The following is a 16,732-nucleotide window of genomic DNA, read 5'->3' on the forward strand; positions in this document are numbered from 1 at the left end:
GATGCCCGAGCTCCAATATTAGCTTAATCCCCCTGTTAATGGCAGCGCCGACGTGACTAATTGCAGCAATAATTGATAGAACCTGACTGCTGAGGGCTGATCGATTCCCGGAGTCGGAGGAGCAATCACATATTACACCTTCATAAATAAAAACGTGTCAGCGCAGGAGGAGAGCGGCGGGCCTCAGATCCTTCATTGCTACATGGCCGGAGGCGACCTTTCCGAGCCTCCAGAAACAATCGTTCCAGAGGAAGGGGGTGATATGGAAGCAGTGCTGATGTTTGCATTGTTGGGGGTTATTAGGCTGTGATCCAGATGTGGTGCAACCAAAATGTGTCAGTGTGGAAGGGGAGGGGCGGCCGCTCTCTGATGTTACGTGGGGGGGGGTGACCTTTCTGACCCCCCAGAAACAATCGTTCCTGAGAAAGGGGGTGATATGGAAGCGGTGCTGATGTTTGCATTGTTGGGGGTTATTAGGCTGTGATCCAGGTGTGGCGCAACCAAAATGTGTCGGTGTGGAAGGGGAGGGGCGGCCGCTCTCTCTGATGTTACGTGGGGGGGGGGTGACCTTTCTGACCCCCCAGAAACAATCGTTCCAGAGGAAGGGGGTGATATGGAAGCAGTGCTGATGTTTGCATTGTTGGGGGTTATTAGGCTGTGATCCAGATGTGGTGCAACCAAAATGTGTCAGTGTGGAAGGGGAGGGGCGGCCGCTCTCTCTGATGTTACGTGGGGGGGGGGGTGACCTTTCTGACCCCCCAGAAACAATCGTTCCAGAGGAAGGGGGTGATATGGACGCGGTGCTGATGTTTGCATTGTTGGGGGTTATTAGGCTGTGATCCAGATGTGGTGCAACCAAAATGTGTCAGTGTGGAAGGGGAGGGGCGGCCGCTCTCTCTGATGCTAAGTGGGGGGGGGTGACCTTTCTGACCCCCCAGAAACAATCGTTCCTGAGAAAGGGGGTGATATGGAAGCGGTGCTGATGTTTGCATTGTTGGGGGTTATTAGGCTGTGATCCAGATGTGGTGCAACCAAAATGTGTCGGTGCCGGAGGGGGAGCGGCAGCAACTCTTTCTGATGCTACGCCGCCAGGGGTGACCTTTCTGACCCCATAGAAACAATCATTCCCAAGAAAGGGGGTGATATGGGCGCGGCCCTGATGTTTATATTGTTTGCATTGTTGGGGGTTATTAGGCCATGATCCAGATGTGGTGCAACCAAAATGTGTTGGTCCGGAAGGGGGAACGGCAGCCGCTCTCTCTGATGCTACGTGGCCAGGGGTGACCTTTCTGACCCCCCAGAAACAATCATTGCTTAGGAAGGGGGTGATATGGACGCGGTACTGATGTTTTCATTGTTGGGGGTTATTAGGCCGTGATCCAGATGTGGTGTAACCAAAATGTGTTGGTGTGCAAGGGGGAGCGGTGGACGCTCTCTCTGATGCTACGTGGTCGAGGGTGGCCTTTCTGACCCCCCAGAAACAATCGTTCCCGAGGAAGGGGGTGACATGGACGCGGTGCTGATGTTTGCATTGTTGGGGGTTATTAGGCCGTGATCCAGATGTGGTGCAACCAAAATGTGTTGGTGTGCAAGGGGGAGCAGTGGACGCTCTCTCTGATGCTACGTGGTCGAGGGTGACCTTTCTTACACCCCAGAAACAATCATTCCCCAGGAAGGGGGTGACATAGACGCGGTGCTGATGTTTATATTGTTTGCATTGTTGAGGGTTATTAGGCCGTGATCCAGATGTGGTGCAACCAAAATGTGTCGGTGTGGAAGGGGAGCGACTGCCATGCCCTCTTATGCTATGTGGCCGGGGGTGACCTTTTCTGACCCTCCAGAAACAATCATTCCCAAGAAAGGGGGTGATATGGACCCGGTGCTGATGTTTACATTGTTGGGAGTTATTAGGCTGTGATCCAGATGTGGTGCAACCAAAATGTGTCGGTGCGGAAGGGGGTGTGGCAGCAACTCTTACTGATGCTAGGAGGCCGGGGTGACCTTTCTGACCCCATAGAAACAATCATTTCCGAGAAAAGAGGTGATATGAAAACGGTGCTGATGTTTATGTTGTTTGCATTGTTGAGGGTTATTAGGCTCTGATCCAGATGTGGTGCAACCAAAATGTGTCGGTGTGGAAGGGCGAGCGTTGGATGCTCTCTCTGATGCTACGTGGTCGACGGTGACCTTTCAAACCCTCCAGAAACAATCATTCACGATAAGGGAGGTGATATGGACGCGGTGCTGATGTTTTCATTGTTGGGGGTTATTAGGCTGTGATCCAGATGTGGTGCAACCAAAATATGTCGGTGCACAAGGGGAGCGGCGGCCGCTCACTCTGATGCTACGTGGTCAAGGGTGACCTTTCTGACCCCATAGAAACAATCATTCCTGAGAAAGGGGGTGATATGGAAGCGGTGCTGATGTTTATATTGTCTGCATTGTTGGGGGTTATTAGGCTGTGATCCAGATGTGGTGCAACCAAAATGTGTCGGTGTGGAAGGGGAGCGTCGGACACTCTCTCTGATGCTACGTGGCCGGGGGGTGATCTTTCTGACCCCATAACACAATCATTCCCAAGGAAGGGGGTGAAATGTACCCGGTGCTGATGTTTACATTGCTTGCATTGTTGGGGGTTATTAGGCTGTGATCCAGATGTGGTGCAACCAAAATGTGTCGGTGTGCAAGGGGGAGCGGTGGACGCTCTCTCTGATGCTATGTGGCCGGGGTGACCTTTCTAACCTTCCAGAAACAATCATTCTCAAGGAAGGGGGTGATATGGACCCAGTGCTGATGTTTACATTGTTTTCATTGTTGAGGGTTATTAGGCTGTGATCCAGATGTGGTGCAACCAAAATGTGTGACTCTTTCTGGCGCTACGTGGCCGGGGGCGATCGTTCTGACCCCCCCAGATGCAATTGCTCCCCATGAAAGGGGGTGACATGGATGTGGTGCTGCTGTTTACAACACTCACATTACTGGGGGATGGTATACTGCGAACCGGATGTGGTGCAACCAAAATGCGTCAGCGCAGAAGGGGAGCGGCGGCCACTCCCTGATGTTATGAGATCGGAGGTGACCCTTCAGACCCACCGAGAACTACGCTCGAGTATGTCAGCAACATTCGCTCCCGTGGAGGGGTGGTATGAAAGCGGCGCAGTTTAAGTCGCTCACGTTGCCGGGGGAAAGGGGGGGGGAGGGGTTAGTAGGCTGCAAACCAGATGTGGTGCAACCAAAAACTGTCAGCGGAGAGGGGGAGCGGCGGCTGCCCTCTCTAGAGCTACGCTGGCCCTCCAGACAATACACAAGTATGTGAGGGACAGTCACTCTTTCGGAGAGGGGGGCGATAAGAAAACGGCTCAGAGCTTTACCTCGCTCACACTGCCGACGGTTAGAAGTGATGCAACCGAAAAGTGTCGGCACAGAAGGGGAGCGGCGGCCGCATGCATTACGCACGGGAGACTAAGTCCGGGTGCCCACGGGCGATTTTCAGTAGCGCCGTCGTGTGACTAAAATTTTGGACATCAAAGTCGCACCCCAACCTTCTCAATGGCACCCCGTTCAAATCCAACGACTCAAAGTCGCGGCAATTTTTAAAAGGCGCCTGCGCCACTTTTGTTGCTGGATCAAAGTCGCATCAAAGCGCACCGAGGTGAATGGAGCCTAACCGCGAATGTGGATTTTCGCTTTTTTTTTTTTTTTTTTTTTGCTCTTTTGCTGAATTGACATGTAAAAGTTCAAACAGAATTCTGTTGTTGTATGTTCCAGCTTGAAACCGGCCACACGCGTGTAGATTTTCGGACGAGAAGAATTCGTACGAAACTTCTTCAAACGTTCGGTGAACGGACGAATGTCGATCGAAAAATGGCATTTGCTTGTAGCGTTCGAGTTTAAAATGAATGTCGTTTCTGAACGATCACCGCATGTACCGGGTGAAAATGCGTGAGATCGAGAAACGTTTTCCTTCCCGCTCCTTCGAATTTTCCCGTCGCCGCGGTCGAAAACAACCGATTTGACCCCCCGCTAACGATTAGAAAATCGAAGGAATATTATTGGAAGGAGAATTCCCGTACGAAAATCTATACATGGAAGCAGTCTCTAGAAGTCTCCTGTCACATGGCAGCAGGCTCTAGAAGTCTCCTGTCACATGGCAGCAGGCTCTAGAAGTCTCCTGTTACATGGGAGCAGTTTCTAGAAGTCTCCTGTCACATGGCAGCAGGCTCTAGAAGTCTCCTGTCACATGGCAGCAGGCTCTAAAAGTCTCCTGTTACATGGGAGCAGTTTCTAGAAGTCTCCTGTTACATGGGAGCAGGCTCTAGAAGTCTCCTGTCACATGGGAGCAGGCTCTAGAAGTCTCCTGTTACATGGAAGCAGGCTCTAGAAATCTCCTGTCACATGGAAGCAGTCTCTAGAAGTCTCCTGTCACATGGAAGCAGTCTCTACAAGTCTCCTGTCACATGGAAGCAGTCTCTAGAAGTCTCCTGTTACATGGAAGCAGTCTCTAGAAGTCTCTTGTTACATGGAAGCAGTCTCTACAAGTCTCCTGTTACATGGAAGCAGTCTCTAGAAGTCTCCTGTTACATGGAAGCAGTCTTTAGAAGTCTCTTGTTACATGGAAGCAGGCTCTAGAAGTCTCCTGTTACATGGAAGCAGTCTCTACAAGTTTCCTGTTACATGGAAGCAGTCTCTAGAAGTCTCCTGTTACATGGAAGCAGTCTCTAGAAGTCTCCTGTTACATGGAAGCAGGCTCTAGAAGTCTGAACGATCACCACATACACCGGCTGAAAATTTGATTGAGAAAAGTTTTCCTTCCCGCCCCTTCGAATTGCAGTGACGCAATGCAGCAATAGAAAAGCAGCAACGCAACGACAGGAAAGCAGTGACGCAACGCAGCGACAGAAAAGCAGCGACGTAACGCAATGACAGGAAAGCAGTGATGCAACGCAGCGTCAGGAAAGCAGCGACGCAACGCAGCGTCAGAAAAGCAGCGACGCAACGCAGCGACAGAAAAGCAGCGACGCAACGCAGCATCAGGAAAGCAGCAACGCAACGACAGGAAAGCAGTGATGCAACGTAGCAACAGAAAAGCGACAACACAGCGACAGAAAAGCAGTGACGCAACGCAGCGTCAGGAAAGCAGTGACGCAACGCAGCGATAGAAAAGCAGCGACGCAACGCAGCGTCAGAAAAGCAGCGACGCAACGCAGCGACAGAAAAGCAGTGATGCAGCGCCAGAAAAGCAGTGACGCAACGCAACAGAAAAGCAGCGACACAACGCAGCGACAGGAAAGCAGTGACGCAACGACGCAATGACAGGAAAGCAGTGACACAATGCAGAGACAGAAAAGCAGCGACGCAACGCAGAGACAGAAAAGCAGCGACGTGACGCAACGTCAGGAAAGCAGCGACGCAACGCAGAGACAGAAAAGCAGTGACGCAGCGCAGCAACAGAAAATCAGCAACGCAACGACAGGAAAGCAGTGATGCAACGTAGCGTCAGAAAAGCGGCAACACAGCGACAGAAAAGCAGCGACGCAACGCAAAGACAGAAAAGCAGCAATGCAACGCAGCGCCAGAAAAGCAGTGATGCAGCGCCAGAAAATCAGTGACGCAACGCAACAGAAAAGCAGCGACAGGAAAGCAGTGACGCAACGACAGGAAAGCAGCGACGCAACGCAGAGACAGAAAAGCAGCGACGTGACGCAACGTCAGGAAAGCAGCGACGCAACACAGAGACAGAAAAGCAGTGACGCAGCGCAGCGACAGAAAAGCAGCAACGCAACGACAGGAAAGCAGTGATGCAACGTAGCGACAGAAAAGCGACAACGCAGCGACAGAAAAGCAGTGACGCAATGCAGCGACAGAAAAGCATCAATGCAGCGACAGAAAAGCGACAACGCAGCGACAGAAAAGCAGTGACGCAACGTAACAATAGAAAAGCAGTGATGCAACGCAGCGACAGAAAAGCAGTGATGCAACGTAACGATAGAAAAGCAGTGACGCAACGCAGCATCAGGAAAGCAGTGACGCGACGTGGCGACAGAAAAGCAGCAACGCAGCGTCAGGAAAGCAGTGACGCAACGCAGCGCCAGGAAAGCAGTGACGCAACGCAGCGTCAGGAAAGCAGCAACGCAACGCAGCGACAGGAAAGCAGCGATGCAACGTAGCGACAGAAAAGCAACACAATGCAGCGACAGAAAAGCAGCGATGCAACGCAGCGACAGGAAAGCAGCGATGCAACGCAGCGACAGGAAAGCAGCGACGCAACGCAGCGATGGAAAAGCAGTGACGCAACGCAGCGGTCAGTCCAGATATGATGGGATTTCTTCCCAAAAATGTGAAATTGCGTGGATCTGGTTGTACGGTGTGGGGACAGGATCGGTCAGCGTCACTCTGTCGCCTATCGCCACGGTCGCCCCTGACCCGGCCGCACACAAAAGCCTCCTTTGATGGGACGAGCTCAGCGGGATCCTCTGAACAGATCAGACTGCCTTTGTCCCCACGCCGAAGGGGCTGCAACCTTTAGACCCCTTAATAGACCCGGCAATTTGTCACCACCCACGGTGCGGGAGACGAGGGGGGGGGGTGGCACCTGGTCCGCACCCCGGGCTGTACTCACTACCACCCCCCAGCACCGAGCATTAGCTGCCCTGCCTTATAATATTTGATGAATGTGACCGCGTGGCGCAGCTGCGGGAAGGTCACTCATTGGGGAAATATGTTTCTGTCTCGGCTATTGAAAAAAAAAGTTTCTGGCGGTGACAACCCCACATTACTCACATTTTATTAACTCCGTCCGCTCCACAATTTGTCTTGGAGTTCCGTGGCTTCCAGGGCTGCTGTCAATAGGATCGGTCCAGGCCCGGCGTCACAGGGCTCCCGTGTCCTTGGGGCGCCGCAGAGGGCCTGGCAGTTATCCGGGAAGGGGGGGGGATTTCAAAGATATTCCGGATGATAATAAAAAGCAACACCGAAAGGATTTAGTTTAAAGGAAAAAAAAATAAAAATGTAATTCATTGCGAGCGGTAAAAACGCGAACCAGCCGCTGCTTCAATGACATGTTGCACTGTGAATGGACGAGGGGTAAGCGCCCGAATGCCGACCAGTCACGGGGCAACTCCCAGCAGGTGACAGCCAGCTTCTTATCAATGGGTGGGCTACTTCTGGGCTGAGCTGCACTGTGTGTAATGGCTAGTTGGCATCTGTGGTAAAACGCTGAGCAAACTATTGGCGCTATATAAATCCTGTATAATAATAATAATATCTCACAGAAATGAAAGATGTCAAAATTAGGCTTGCTAAAAAAAAAAAAAAAAAAAAAAATAAAAATAAAAATATATATATACATTTTTTTAAATTATTATTATTTTTTTTATTATTATTATAGTTTTTTTTTTCCTTATTATTTTTTTATTATTATTTTTTCTTATTATAGTTTTTTTTTAATTATTATTATTATTACTATTATATTTAACATTAATATAAAAAATTGTATACATATAATATGGAAAATATACAATTATAATATAATTTTCACATATATTATCATCATTTTTATTATTATATAATTAATATAAAATCATTTTTATATAATACAAGTTTACTATTTTATATATATATTTCTTTTATAAAAAAGATAAAAGTTACATATATATATAAATTTTGTCTTTTTTCCCCGAGAACTCCTCCAAATCCTGAACTCCCCTGAGGACGCCTCCAAATACTGTCCTTCCCAAGGACACCTCCAAATCCCACCCTCCCGAGAACTCCTCCAAATCCCTTCCTCCAAGAACTCCTCCAAATCCTGACCTCCCCCAAGGGCTCCTCCAAATATTGTCCTCCCCCAAAGATTCCACCAAATTCCTGCCCTCCCCCGAGGACATCCTCCCAATTCCCATCCTCCCAGAAAGACTCCTCCAAATATCATCCTCCCCCGAGGACTCCTTCAAATATTGTCCTTCCCGAGGACTCCTCCAAACCCTGCCCTCCCCCAAATCTCATCCTCCAAGGACTCCTCGAAATCTTGTCCTCCCCTGAGGGATCCTCCAAATATTGTCCTCCCCCAAGGATTCCACCAAATTCCTGCCCTCCCCTGAAGATGCCCTCCCCATTCCCATCCTCCCTAAGGATGCTTCCTAATCTCATCTTCCCCAAGGACTCGTCCAAATCCCACTCTCCCCCCAAGAATGCATACAAATCCCAGCCTCCCCCCCTGAAGATTCCTCCAAATCCCAGCCTCCCCCCGAAGACTCCTCCAAATCCTGTATTCCCCCAAAGACTCCTCCAAATATCTTCCCCCCCCTCCATGGATTCCTCCAAATATTGTCCACTCCCAAGGACTCCTTCAAATCCCACCCTCCCCCCGAGGATGCCTCCAAATCTCGTTCTCCCAGAGGACACCTCTAAATCCCATCTTCCCAGGAGGACGCCTCTAAATCCCGCCCTCCCCCAAAGACTCCTCCAAATATCATCCTCCCCCGAGGACTCCTTCAAATATTGTCCTTCCCGAGGACTCCTCCAAACCCTGCCCTCCCCCAAATCTCATCCTCCAAGGACTCCTCGAAATCTTGTCCTCCCCTGAGGATACCCTCCCAATTCCCATCCTCCCTAAGGATGCCACCTAATCTCATCTTCCCCAAGGACTCGTCCAAATCCCACTCCCCCCCGAGAATGCCTACAAATCCCACCCTCCCCCAAGGATGCCTCCAAATCTCGTTCTCCCAGAGGACACCTCTAAATCTCATCTTCCCAGGAGGACGCCTCTAAATCCCGCTCTCCCCCAACAATTCCTCCAAATCTCACCCTCCCCTGAGGACTCCTACAAATCCTGTCCTCCCCCGAGGACGCCTCCAAATCCCACCTTCCCCCGAGGACGCCTCCAAATATTGTCCTCCCCCCGAGGACGCCTCCATATATCGTCCTCCTCTGAGGACTGCTCAGAATCTGGAAGTCAATGACACATGCAAAATCTGTTCAATCCATGCGGGTGTAGTGTGCAGGGTTTATGTAGGCCAGCATTACACATGGCAGATCAGGAGGAGTCGGTGGGGGAGGACAGGGTATTGAATGTGCACAACTGTTTGTTTCTTCCTCTGTTTCCCCCTACCTGTCGCTCTGTTTAGTTGATGAGAGGTTAACATTTAACCTTTTTACCTCCAGAGGAACCCATGAAATCCATTCTCAGGGGTCAGTGGAAAAGAATAACCCCCGTACATTGGTGGTCAGAATACCCCCTCCTTACATTGGTGGTCAAATCGCCCCCTCCTTACATTGGTGGTCAGAACGTCCCCTCCTTACATTGGTGGTCAGAACGTCCCCCTCCTTACATTGGTGGTCAGAACGCCCCCCTCCTTACATTGGTGGTCAGAACGCCCCCCTCCTTACATTGGTGCTCAGAACGCCCCCTTCTTACATTGGTGGTCAGAACGCCCCCTTCTTACATTGGTGGTCAGAACGCCCCCCTCCTTACATTGGTGGTCAGAACGCCCCCCTCCTTACATTGGTGGTCAGAACGCCCCCCTCCTTACATTGGTGGTCAGAACGCCCCCTTCTTACATTGGTGGTCAGAACGCCCCCTCCTTACATTGGTGGTCAGAACGCCCCCTTCTTACATTGGTGGTCAGAACGCCCCCTCCTTACATTGGGGGTCAGAACGCCCCCTCTTTACATTGGTGGTCAGAACGCCCCCTCCTTACATTGGTGGTCAGAACACGCCCTCCTTACATTGATGGTCAGAACACGCCCTCCTTACATTGGTGGTCAGAACGCCCCCTTCTTACATTGGTGGTCAGAACGCCCCCTTCTTACATTGGTGGGCAGAACGCCCCTCTCCTAACATTGGTGGTCAGAACGCCCCCTCCTTACATTGGTGGTCAGAACGCCCTCTCCTTACATTAGTGGTCAGAACACCCTCTCCTTACATTGGTGGTCAAAACACCCCTTCTAACATTGGTGGTCAGAACGCCCCCTTCTAACATTGGTGGTCAGAACGCCCCCTCCTTACATTGGTGGTCAGAACACCCCCTCCTTACATTAGTGGTCAGAACACCCTCTCCTTACATTAGTGGTCAGAACACCCTCTCCTTACATTGGTGGTCAGAACGCCCCCTTCTAACATTGGTGGTCAGAACGCCCCCTCCTTACATACATCAGATGGGAGGTCAATCAGCCACCAGCAACCCTCTGAGGAGCTCCACCACGTGATGGTATTGTATGTTTACAGTCGGTTACTTAGTACTTGTGGGGATGACAGGACCCCTTTGCCTTGGATCTAAGGAAATAAAACATGGTTACATTGTACACCCTGGAACCCTTGTTCTATCGTACTCCTTGGGGTTCCCAAAACTGCCCTTCAACTTTGCTCCTTGAGCACGCGATATTTTTTGAAAATGAAAAGAATTTGCGCGATAACCGGCGCCACATCATTATTATTTGGATTACAAATGGATGTGTCTGCATAGCTCACCAACTGAAGATATATACACACACTATATTGCCAAAAGTATTGGCTCCGCCCTCCAAATCATGTGATTCAGGGGTTCCAATCCCCTCCATATCATGTGATTCAGGTGTTCCAATCCCCTCCCAATCATGTGATTTCGGTGTTCCAATCCCCTCCATGGACACAGGTGTATACAATCAAGCCCCTAGGCATGCAGACGGCTTCTACAAACATTGGTGAAAGAATGGGTCGCTCTCAGGAGCTCAGTGACTCCAAGCGTGGTCCCGTGATAGGTGGCCACCTGGGCAATAAGTCCATCCGTGACATTTCCTGGCTACTAAATATTCCACGCTCAACTGTTAGTAGGATTATAACAAAGTGGAAGCAACTGGGAACAACAGCCACCAAGTGGTAGGCCACGTCACATGACAGGGCGGGGTCAGCGCATGCTGAAGCGCACAGTGCGCAGAAGTCGCCAACTGTCTGCAGAGTCAATAGCTAAAGACCTCCAAACTTGGTGTGGCCTTCAGATGAGCCCAACAACAGTGCGTAGAGAGCTTCATGGAATGGGTTTCCATGGCCGAGCAGCTGCATCCAAGCCTTACATCACCAAGTGCAATGCAAAGCGTCGGATGCCGTGGTGTAAAGCACGCCGCCACTGGACTCTAGAACAGGGGAGACGTGTTCTCTGGAGTGACCAATCACGCTTCTCTGTCTGGCAATCCGATGGACGTGTCTGGGTTTGGCTGTTGCCAGGAGAATGGTACTTGCCTGACTGCATTGTGCCAAGTGTAGTTTGGTGGAGGGGGGATTACAGTGCGGTGGTGTTTTTCAGGGGTTGGGCTTGGCCCCCTAGTTCCAGTGAAGGGAATTCTTAAGGTGACATTTTTGACAACTTTGTGGGAGGAGTTTGGGGACGGTCCCTTCCTGTTCCAACATGACTGCCCACCAGGGCACAAAGCAAGGTCCATAAAGACATGGAGGAGCCAGTTTGGGGTGGAGGAACTTGACTGTCCTGCACAGAGTCCTGACCTCAACCCCAAAGAACACCTTTGGGATGAATTAGAGCGGGGACTGTGAGCCAGGCCTCCTCCCTCGACATCAGTGCCTGACCTGACAAATGTGCTTCTGGAAGAATGGTCCAACCTTCCCATAGACACCCTCCTAAACCTTGTGGACGGCCTTCCCAGAAGAGTTGAAGCTGTTATAGCTGCAAAGGGCGGGGCCAACTCAATATTGAACCCTACGGACTAAGACTGGGGGGCCATTAAAGGTCATGTGTGTGGAAGGGGCGGGGCCAACTCAATACTGAACCCTATGGACTAAGACTGGGAGGCCATTAAAGGTCAGGTGTGTGGAAAGGGCGGGGCCAACTCAATATTAAACCCTATGGACTAAGACTGGGAGGCCATGAAAGGTCATGTGTGTGGAAAGGGCGGGGCCAACTCAATATTAAACCCTACGGACTAAGACTGGGAGGCCATGAAAGGTCATGTGCGTGGAAAGGCCGGCGACCAATACTTGGGGCAATACGGTGTATATCTCCAGTGACTCTGATGAATGTAATTAACCGTTTACTCCAAGGTCCCTGAAGAGGACACGTGGTCACGATTTGAGGATGACTGGAAGGCCATTAAAGGTCATGTCCGTGGACAGGCCGGCGGCCCAATACTTTGGGCAATATGGAGTGCGTATATAAACATATGTATATTTTTCCTTTTGACACCACAGTCTAGGTTAGATGTCGGGTTACGGGAAGCAGCTGGAGATGATATCGGTATCCTTGAGTGGAGGATGTTCTGATGATCTATACACGCCGGGTTAACCAGTCAGGTGGCGGCACATCTGTCCGTCTAGACAACAAGAGGCTCTCGGGTCAAATGGAAGCGATAAGTTGAGGTAAACAGCCCCGGGATCTGTCCCGGATTCCCATCTGTCCGCAGGTTTGGATCCCTGAGATCCTCCATCACTTTCGCTCTTCAGGATGGAGATAGAAGGGAAGCTCTCCACCCTTGGGGGGGTCCTCAGCGAACTGTCCCTCTGCATCTGGTTAAGGTGACACTTTGTTGGACACACAAGTCCTACAGAGGTCAATGGAGTCACTGATAACAGAGGGGCCCCTGAGGGGCAACAGGAAACCAGGTGGCCTGTTTAAGTGGCGAGGAGGATGGAAGTGCCTCGGGGAGGAGAGATAGAGGAGGACAGGTGGAGAGGAAGGAGGACAACAATAGGCGAGGCGCTCAGCCATGCCGCACCTTCCCGTCTGCTCTGACCCACCACAACCCACCACTCAAGAGGGTCAGATATCGTGTCCTACCATTCCCTAGAAATGGGGGCTGCAGTTGTTTTCTTTTTTAGTTTTTTTTTGTTTTTTTACCCTTTTTTTTGCCTTTTCCTGAAAAATGAACAAGTATCCTGACCCCCCCCCCCCCCCAATCCAGACCTTAATGCCCCCGTGCTGCAGGTGTAGTGGTCCCCCCGTGCTGCGGGTGAAGTGGTCCCCCCGTGCTGCAGGTGAAGTGGTCCCCCCGTGCTGCAGGTGAAGTGGTCCCCCTGTGCTGCAGATGTAGTGGTCCCCCCCGTGCTGCGGGTGTAGTGGTCCCCCCGTGCTGAGGGTGAAGTGGTCCCCCCGTGCTGAGGGTGAAGTGGTCCCCCCCCCGTGCTGAGGGTGTAGTGGTCCCCCCCGTGCTGCAGGTGAAGTGGTCCCCCCCCGTGCTGCGGGTGTAGTGGTCCCCCCCCATGCTGCAGGTGTAGTGGTCCGTACGCCGCAATACAAAACCCCGGAGTGAGTATGGGTCATAATGATTGCGTTGACCAATGAGAAGCACGTCTGAGGATTCCTTTCCAGTAAAGTGGCATCACGGTCTGGAGGGGTGGCCAACATATTTGGAGTTCGCCTTTTTTTTTTTTTAACCATTCCTTTGTATCAAAAGCCACACCCCCCCAATACCAACCCCTCCCCCAAATCCTCTATTACCACCCCCCACTACCACCCAGGCTGCTCCCCACCACCCCATCTTCCCTAACCTGCACCCCCATCCCTCCCCCCTGCTGGGGCTGTGTCTCCTCCCCAGGTTGTGGCCCTTGTAGAGTGGGGCAGTGAAGTGGTGGATGAGGTCGGTGTGCAGGGACTTACCTCCTTGTAGCAGGCCAGCACGGTGCCGTGGTCGTTAGCCAGGACGGCGTAGTGCAGGGCGGTGCTGCCCCGGAAGCTGGCCCGAGTATTGAGCCGATTGCTGAACTCGTCTTCCCGAACCACAAACACTGCAGGGAGAGGAGAGAGAAAACGTCACCGAATGAGGACGGACATGACTCCCAAAATGTAACACATTGTATCCCACCTGTCCTTGTATGTGGCGCTGCATTAGTCTTCCTTTCAGGCTTTTCCCCCGGTGATCCTGCCAGTAACACACCTCCTGTCCTAGTGTGACAACGTTCCCTCTAGGAAGTGGCAGCAGCGTTGTCACCCTACACTACAGCTACAGATCAGTGATCTCTGTACAGCGCTGCGGTATATGTCAGAGCTATATAACTGAATAATAGTGTTTGTACCAGAGGAGCTTACACTCTAATGTCCCCTCCCCCACAGTCACATCATATCTGTACCAGAGGAGCTTAGACACTAATGTCCCCTCCCCCACAGTCCCATCAGTCTCTGTACAGAGGAGCTTACGCTCTAATGTCCCCTCCCCCACAGTCACAACAGTCTCTGTACCGGAGGAGCTTACACTCTAATGTCCCCTCCCCCACAGTCACATCAGTCTCTGTACCGGAGGAGCTTACGCTCTAATGTCCCCTCCCCTACAGTCACATCAGTCTCTGTACCGGAGGAGCTTACGCTCTAATGTCCCCTCCCCCACAGTCACATCAGTCTCTGTACCGGAGGAGCTTACGCTCTAATGTCCCCTCCCCCACAGTCCCATCAAGTCTCTGTACCAGAAGAGCTTACACTCTAATGTCCCCTCCCCCCGCAGTCACATCAGTCTCTGTACCAGAGGAGCTTACACTCTAATGTCCCCTCCCCCACAGTCCCATCAGTCTCTGTACAGAGGAGCTTACGCTCTAATGTCCCCTCCCCCACAGTCCCATCAAGTCTCTGTACCAGAGGAGCTTACACTCTAATGTCCCCTCCCCCACAGTCACATCAGTCTCTGTACAGAGGAGCTTACACTCTAATGTCCCCTCCCCCACAGTCCCATCAGTCTCTGTACCAGAGGAGCTTACACTCTAGTGTCCCCTCCCCCACAGTCACATCAGTCTCTGTACATTGGACTGTGGGGGAGGGGACATTAGAGTGTAAGCTCCTCTGGTACAGAGACTGATGGGACTGTGGGGGGAGGGACATTAGAGTGTAAGCTCCTCTGGTACAGAGACTGGTGTGACTGTGGGGGAGGGGACATTAGAGTGTAAGCTTCTCTGTACAGAGACTGATGTGACTGTGGGGGGGGGGGGGGAGGGGACATTAGAGTGTAAGCTCCTCTGGTACAGAGACTGGTGTGACTGTGGGGGGAGGGGGACATTAGAGTGTCAGCACACACAGCCCGGTCGGACGCACAGAACATTATGGGGTGATTAGCAGTGGAAGAATCCATTACATCTCTGCCTGGAGGGTGGTTGCACTCTGACCCGTTCACCCAGCAGGTCAAACGCTCCGACACCAGAGAACAGCGGAAGAAGTGTCGCCTCTTAACCCCGGTGTCACCCGCCATGAATGCAGGACACAGATCATGTACACGGAACAGTGACATGTTAATAAACCCGAGAACATGAAGGATGAGAGGGCGCCGGCCTCAGGATTCTCCTCTTTTGTGTGGAGCTGAAGGATAAATGGGAAAATTGACAGATTTTATATTATAGATCTGGAGGGGGATTTGCTTGGAGGCGCGATTACCATTCCGTATTAGAGACCACCCGTGTCCTCCTCACCGTCCATCCACCACCCCACTGTCCAGGATCACTATATAGAGGAACTCCGACTAGAACACAGGGCATAGCCAATGAATGCCTTACTGGAATTAGAGTCTTCCACCCATTATGAGGGGTTCCCACCATCCCTGTGCTGAGTTCCTGGGTCTGTAAACCGGCTGTGCAGAAGAGATCCACTATATTGCCCCAAGTATTGGTCGGCCGGCCCTTTCCACGCACATGACCTTTACTGGCCCCCCAGTCTTAGTCCGTAGGTTTCAATATTGAGTTGGCCCCGCCCTTTCCACGCACATGACCTTTAATGACCTCCCAGTCTTAGTCCGTAGGGGTTCAATATTGGGTTGGCCCCGCCCTTTCCACACACATGACCTTTAATGTCCCCCCACTCTTAGTCCATAGGGTTCAATATTGAGTTGGCCCCGCCCTTTGCACCTATAACAGCTTCAACTCTTCTGGGAAGGCCGTCCACAAGGTTTAGGAGGGTGTCTATGGGAAGGTTGGACCATTCTTCCAGAAGCACATTTGTCAGGTCAGGCACTGATGTCGGGGGAGGAGGGCCTGGCTCACAGTCTCCGCTCTAATTCATCCCAAAGGTGTTCTATGGGGTTGAGGTCAGGACTCTGTGCAGGACAGTCAAGTTCCTCCACCCCAAACTGGCTCCTCCATGTCTTTATGGACTTTGCTTTGGGCACTGGTGCGCAGTCATGTTGGAACAGGAAGGGGCCATCCCCAAACTCTTCCCACAAAGTTGTCCAAAATGTCGCCTTAAGAATTCCCTTCACTGGAACTAGGGGGCCAAGCGCAACCCCTGAAAAACACCACCGCACCATAATCCCCTCTCAACCAAACTTACACTTGACACAATGCAGTCAGGCAAGTACCGTTCTCCTGGCCACCGCCAAACCCAGACATGTCCATCGGATTGCCAGACAGAGAAGTGTGATTGGTCACTCCAGAGAACATGCCTCCCTGCTCTAGAGTCCAGTGGCGGCGTGCTTTACACCACAGCATCCGACGCTTTGCATTGCACTTGGTGATGGAAGGCTTGGATGCAGCTGCTCGGCCATGGAAACCATTCCATGAAGCTCTCTACGCACTGTTGTTGGGCTCATCTGAAGGCCACACCAAGTTTGGAGGTCTTTAGCTATTGACTCTGCAGACAGTTGGCGACTTCTGCGCACTGTGCGCTCCAGCATGCGCTGACCCCGCCCTGTCATGTGACGTGGCCTACCACTTGGTGGCTGAGTTGCTGTTGTTCCCAGTTGCTTCCACTTTGTTATAATCCCACTAACAGTTGAGCGTGGAATATTTAGTAGCCAGGAAATGTCACGGATGGACTTATTGCCCAGGTGGCCACCTATCACG

The 16,732-nt window shown here is 51.7% G+C and overlaps 1 protein-coding gene across 1 annotated transcript in view; it reads right to left on the bottom strand.

Moving 5' to 3' along the window:
• LOC149437923 (mitochondrial disaggregase-like) overlaps window positions 1–16,732 on the bottom strand; it is a gene marked incomplete at its 3' end in the record, with an annotated part of 77,767 nt that overhangs the window by 31,743 nt on the left and 29,292 nt on the right. Inside the window, exons 5-6 of the mRNA XM_089660443.1 lie at window positions 13,589–13,705; window positions 7,810–7,821 (exon numbers count right to left, since the gene is read on the bottom strand). Of these exons, the coding sequence (XP_089516569.1) occupies window positions 7,810–7,821; window positions 13,589–13,705 (129 nt within the window). The remainder of the gene's footprint in view (window positions 1–7,809; window positions 7,822–13,588; window positions 13,706–16,732) is intronic.

Source organism: Staurois parvus, unplaced genomic scaffold (genome assembly GCF_062004578.1).
Source record: "Staurois parvus isolate SC_StPar_1 unplaced genomic scaffold, SC_StPar_1.0 ptg001243l, whole genome shotgun sequence".
Lineage (NCBI taxonomy): Eukaryota > Metazoa > Chordata > Amphibia > Anura > Ranidae > Staurois > Staurois parvus.